Source organism: Oryctolagus cuniculus, chromosome 9 (assembly GCF_051225735.1).
Source record: "Oryctolagus cuniculus isolate XC-2025 breed Fujian yellow rabbit chromosome 9, ASM5122573v1, whole genome shotgun sequence".
Lineage (NCBI taxonomy): Eukaryota > Metazoa > Chordata > Mammalia > Lagomorpha > Leporidae > Oryctolagus > Oryctolagus cuniculus.
The window spans coordinates 108,733,587-108,739,379 of record NC_142875.1 but is presented as its reverse complement, the minus strand read 5'-3'; the positions used below and the strand labels follow the sequence as shown (position 1 = coordinate 108,739,379).

The following is a 5,793-nucleotide window of genomic DNA, read 5'->3' as shown; positions in this document are numbered from 1 at the left end:
ATACGAATAGAAGTTCTAATCTGTTTTAAGAACAACACTGCTTTCCTTAAATACAGCATTGAGCTCATACATTAGCAAACATTGATAATTTCTGCTTCATATTGGCCACAGAATTTAAAAGGATGATGTTTCCCATTTGTAAATCATATACTGGTAGAAATATAGGCTGGCATATTAGGTAACTTTAATTAAGCCAGTGATATAGGTTTTCTGTAGGATCTGTTCTTGAAAATTCTGTCATTTTGTTCAAACATCTGTCATTTTGGCAAACATCATCACCCGGGTCAAGAGACAAAAGATCCTTCTCACTGTTTTAGTAGTCTACAGAATGGCTTTGTTTTGGGTCATATTAAAATATTTGCATTCAACTGTGTTTAATCCAGATTTTTATATTTAGAAAAGCAAGAAATATTATCCATAATGCCTGGATAATAACCAACCATTTCAACATCTGGATTGCTTCTATCCTCAGTATATTTTATTTGATCATTTGCTCAGAATAGCTAACTTCTCCAATTTTTCTCTACCTAAAGGGAAACATTAAGAGTGTGATTCTTGGGGCCTGTACTGTAGCATAGTGGGTAAAGTGGCCACCTGCAGTGCCAGCATCCCATATGGGTGTCGGTTGGAGTCCTGGCTGCTCCACTTCTGATCCAGCTCTCTGCTGTGGCCTGGGAAAGCAGTAGAAGATGGCCCAAGTCCTTGGGCCCCTGCACCTATGTAGGAGACCTGGAGGAAGCTCCTGGCTTCGGATTGGTGCAGCTCTGGCCATTGTGGCCAACTGGGGAGTGAACCAGCGGACTGGAAGACCTCTTTCTCTGCCTCTCCTCTCTCTGTGTAACTCTGACTTTCAAATAAGTAAATAAATCTTTAAAAAAGTCTGATTCTTTTGGTACACTTGGAGAGTTTTGTAGCTTTGCTGTGTCTTCCCAAAGTGAACATCATGGAAGATACCATAAGGGTGAATGGCATAAAGGAACCGTGGCAGGGAAGGCCAACTTGGCAGACATTGGACACTTCTCAAATATTACTTTTCATTGTAGTAAACATCATACCCTTTAGTAAACCATGGATGTTTTCTTATGTTAATCTACCCTCAGTATAAACATGTCAGGAAGATACTTCATAGCAGAGTCTCAAGATTTCATCACCGAGGTCCATGACACAGCCCTGCAAACTGTGGTCTCCTTCTTGCTGTTGATCATTTACTCTCTGCTCATAATTGTTATCAGTTGGGTTGTCTAAATCCTGCTGAGTAAACCAGTTTATTTGCCTACCATTGGATTCATCTCCCCTTCAAGTCATTCATTTGTTCTGATTTTGGGAAACGGAAGCAGCCCTTTCTACTGATGCTTTGGCATTTGAAGTGCTGGCTGAAATATTGGAAGCATTCAACTCCATGCATCAGTATCAGGGACATAGCATGTTGTCTAACAGAAGAAACTGATGCCATCTACAACAATTTGTGTGTGCTGCTCCTGGGAAACGATAATTAGAGACATATCTGTATTTGGGTGCCATATATAGTCATCAGCACCCGATTTTGCTTTATTACACTTATTAAGGATTCCATGGGGGCTGACACTGTAGCATTGCAAGTAAACAATTTCATGGGAAGCTTGGAAGCTTTTAGTAGTAAAACTTGGAAAGCATATGCATTTAAACATTGCTACACTGATCTCATATCTTCTTAAAAAAATAAATCCTCAGTGGCAATAATCAAGATTCTCTCCAGAGAATCTCTCCACCAATTTGGATTTTTTCTATGTGTTCTGTGAGTTAGGTTTTCTAGTTTTCCTAGCTGACACCTAAACTTCAACAGCCCAAATGATGTAGAGGTTATACAAGGCAAAAACTACAAATCATGAAACAGGATACATCTTCATTTGCATCCTCATGAATAAGAATTCAGCTTTTATCCCAACATCAGCTATGAAAGATGAGAGCCCACAGCAAGGATATGAAATATGTAAATAGGATTCCTTTTGAATGTTTTCAGAATAACAATGTTTTCCATAAACACAGCTTTGAACTAATTCCTTAGCATGACTGTAGCTTCCTGCCTGATATTGGCCACAGAATTTAAAGGGAAAGAAGAAATTTACTGCACATCAGGCATGTACTGGTAGAACTTTACATCAGAATATTAAGGGAACTTGATAAGCCTATGATACAGCTTGACCCTTTTCCCCCTAAGTATGTTAAGTTTACTATTGAGCCATTCTGATAATTGCTGAATTTCTTCTAAGAATTTTGTCAATGTCTTCATAGCAATGGTGAACTGCATTGACTAGGTCAAGAAACAAAAGAAATCTTCAGCTGATCAGTTTCTCACTACACTGTCAGTCATCAGAATTGCTTTTCTGTGGATCATATTAATATACTGGTATCTTAATTCAGCTTTATACAGTGGACAAATAACATTTATTATCTATATTCTCTGAGCAGCAACCAACCATTTATCATGTTGCTTGCTACTATCCTCAGTGTGTTTCATTTGCTAAAATATAGTTTCTCAAACTTTATTTTTTCTACCTAAAGAGGAATGTTAACAGTGTGATTCTGGTAGTGCTGGTTGGGACTTCAGTGATTTAATTTTGTCGCCTTACAGTGATAAACGTGGAGGCAAGCACGAGGCTGAGTAAATATGAAAGGAATGTGACTTGTAAGAGCAACTTGAGTGGCATCATAAACTATTCAACTATGACTGTTTTCTTGGTAGTAAACCTGATACAGCCTGATTTGTCTGTTAATCTATCCCACGTGCTGTTTGCAAAGGATCCCAAGATCTCAGCATATGATCCATGAAAAAGTCATATTAACTGTGGTCTCCTTCCTCTTTCTATGTACCATTTACTATCTGCATTATTTCAGTTTGAACTTCTAACAGTCTACTGAGTAACCTACTTTCTCAATTTGCCAAATTATTCAGTTCATCTATCCTTCTCACCATTCATTTGTCTTGCTTTGTTGAAGGCCTTTATGTTGATTTTTCAAAATGTGAGATGCTGGGAGCAAGACTGGAAACCTTCAGCCCCATTGATCAATACCAGAAACACCACGTGTCTTCTAACAGAAAACAAACTTGTGGCATCTCTTTAGGCATCATACTTGCTGGTTTTACTATGGTATATGCATTTCTGTAATTGTTAAAGGAAAATCTAAGCTGTTATATAAAGGGATATACATATAAGTGCATGCAAAACATTTTAAAAAATTCATAATGTGTCCTTATTCAAATTGACTAAGTATCAAATAGTATAAGGTAAAAATTTTTTTTTAATTTTTTTGACAGGCAGAGTGGACAGTGAGAGACAGAGAGACAGAGAGAAAGGTCTTCCTTTTGCCGTTGGTTCACCCTCTAATGGCCGCCGTGGCCAGTGCGCTGTGGCCGGCGCACCATGCTGATCCAATGGCAGGAGCCAGGTACTTATCCTGGTCTCCCATGGGGTGCAGGGCCCAAGGACTTGGCCCATCCTCCACTGCACTCCCTGGCCACAGCAGAGAGCTGGCCTGGAAGAGGGGCAACCGGGACAGAATCCGGCGCCCCGACCGGGACTAGAACCCGGTGTACCAGCGCCACAAGGCGGAGGATTAGCCTAGTGAGCCGCGGCGCCGGCCAGTAAAATTATTTTTAATCAATGTCTTAAGAACTGTCACAACACTAAGCATGTGGTAGATACCCAATAAAAACTGAATGAGATTTGAATGTCAATAATGTTTGTGTATTTATATGTGTATATATAAGCAATTATAAAAAGCAATATGATATGAAAGTGTTTTTCTCAGTACTTTGTGACATCACAAGATTATCAGAACCTTTGATTCTGTATGGGAAGAACATTGTATTATAAATGGAAAGGTCTCTATATAGACCTAATTCAGAACATAGGAAGTTTCATATACCAATTTGGATTCCTGTTGCATGCTCTATATTTTCAAATTTTATGATGCTGTTGTCCAGAATATGAATTTCCATAATAAAATACATTAACAAGGCAAAAGAGCAAAACAATGAAAAAAACCTCTTCATTTGTATCTTAGCAAATGAGACATCAGTATTTCCTTCATCATGGGCTACAAAAGACTTTCCTCTACTGTGTGTAATGCTCAAAGGATCTAGTGAAACTCAGCTATCCTTTCTGAGAAAACACAAAAACTTTTCAGGAAGAGAAATATGAATGAATCATTAGCAAATCTTTATGTTTTTTGGCTTCACATAATATATATGAGGTTTTTAGAAGGAGAATACTATCGCATTTTCAGGAATCAGAATTGGATATCATTTTAGATAATTGCTTTAAGAAATCTTTAGTATTAATATCAGATATTGTGACCATCTGTTATAGGCAATGGATAATGCAATTTTGAGTATAATGACAGCTATTCTAAGTTTGGAATTCATAATTGGAAATGTAGGCAATGGATTCATCGCACTTGTGAACTGCATTGACTGGATCAAGAGAAGAAATATCTCTACAGTTGATCGAATCCTCACTGCTTTGTCATTCACCAGAATTGGCTTGATCTGGTTCGTATTCCTAAGTAGGGTTGCTTCTGGGCATTATATAGCTTTAATTTTGACTGGAGAAATGTCAAAAATGATTAATATTATCTGGACAGTGGTTCATCATTTTAGCATCTGGCTAGCTACAAATCTTAGCATATTTTATTTTCTCAAGATAGCCAATTTTACCAATTCTACTTTTCTCTACCTAAAATGGAGAGTTTCAAAGGTGCTTTTGGTGACACTACTTGTATCTTTGATCATCCTGTTATTAAATATCTCACTAATTAACATGCATATTGATGTATGGGTTGATGGGCACGACAGAAACATGACTTGCAGTTCCAGTTTGAAGGAGTGTGCACACTTTCTCAGGCGTCTTTTATTCACCAACATTATGTTCACGTTCATACCCTTCACCATTTCCCTGATAATTTTCCTCCTACTCATCTTCTCCCTGTGGAGACATCTCAGGAAGTTGCAGCTCAATGTCACAGGATCCAGAGACACCAGTACTACTGCTCACTTACAAAGCCTACTGATTGTGATTGTCTTCCTCCTATTAAGTGCCATTTTCTTTCTGTCTCTTGTCATGCAAGTTTTGTTTTCTGAGTTGATGGAAAAAAATCTAACAACTATGATTTGTCAGATTTTTGGAATGGCTTATCCTGTAGGTCACTCATGCATCCTTATTGTAGGAAACAGGAAACTGAGACAAGCATTGCTGTCAGTACTGTGGTGGCTGAAGTTTAGATTCAAAGATGCTGAGTTCCTCACTCCATAGATCACAGAAAGAATCATCTTGCTTATTCTAAATGAAAATCAGTCATGAGGAATTCTTGTATACTGTAAATTTTCATTTTCCATATCTTTATTTGTGTGGCAATCTTGTGAATTTTGCTAAAGTATGTTTTCATAAACACTATCCAAAATATTATAGCTTCTTAGAATATATGGGTGTACAAAATTGTGTTACTATAGTTATAAGCAGAGGAAATGAATGCTTACTGCTTAAATGTAAGAATTCTTTATAGTACCAAGTGATATGTTTTATTTTATTTTATTTATTAACCTTTTTGAGATTTCAAATTTAGAATTCTGTAATCTGTTTATGGATATGAAATATAGTTACCAAAATAGATCTTTGTAATTTTATATACAATGGAACAAGTTACTAAGTTATATTTTGTATGTATAATTTCAGATAAGAAGTAAGGAATAAAATACAGACTATTGGAAAATTCACATACTAAATCTGTTGTTTCATATACAACATAAATTTAAAA

The 5,793-nt window shown here is 36.9% G+C and overlaps 1 protein-coding gene across 1 annotated transcript; it reads left to right on the top strand.

The window, feature by feature from the left end:
• The first annotated feature begins 4,352 nt into the window (after positions 1–4,352).
• LOC138843653 (taste receptor type 2 member 14-like) lies at positions 4,353–5,291 on the top strand. Its single transcript, XM_070048350.1, has one exon. The coding sequence runs from the start codon at positions 4,353–4,355 to the stop codon at positions 5,289–5,291; it is 939 nt and encodes a 312-aa protein (XP_069904451.1).
• The last annotated feature ends 502 nt before the right edge of the window (positions 5,292–5,793 follow it).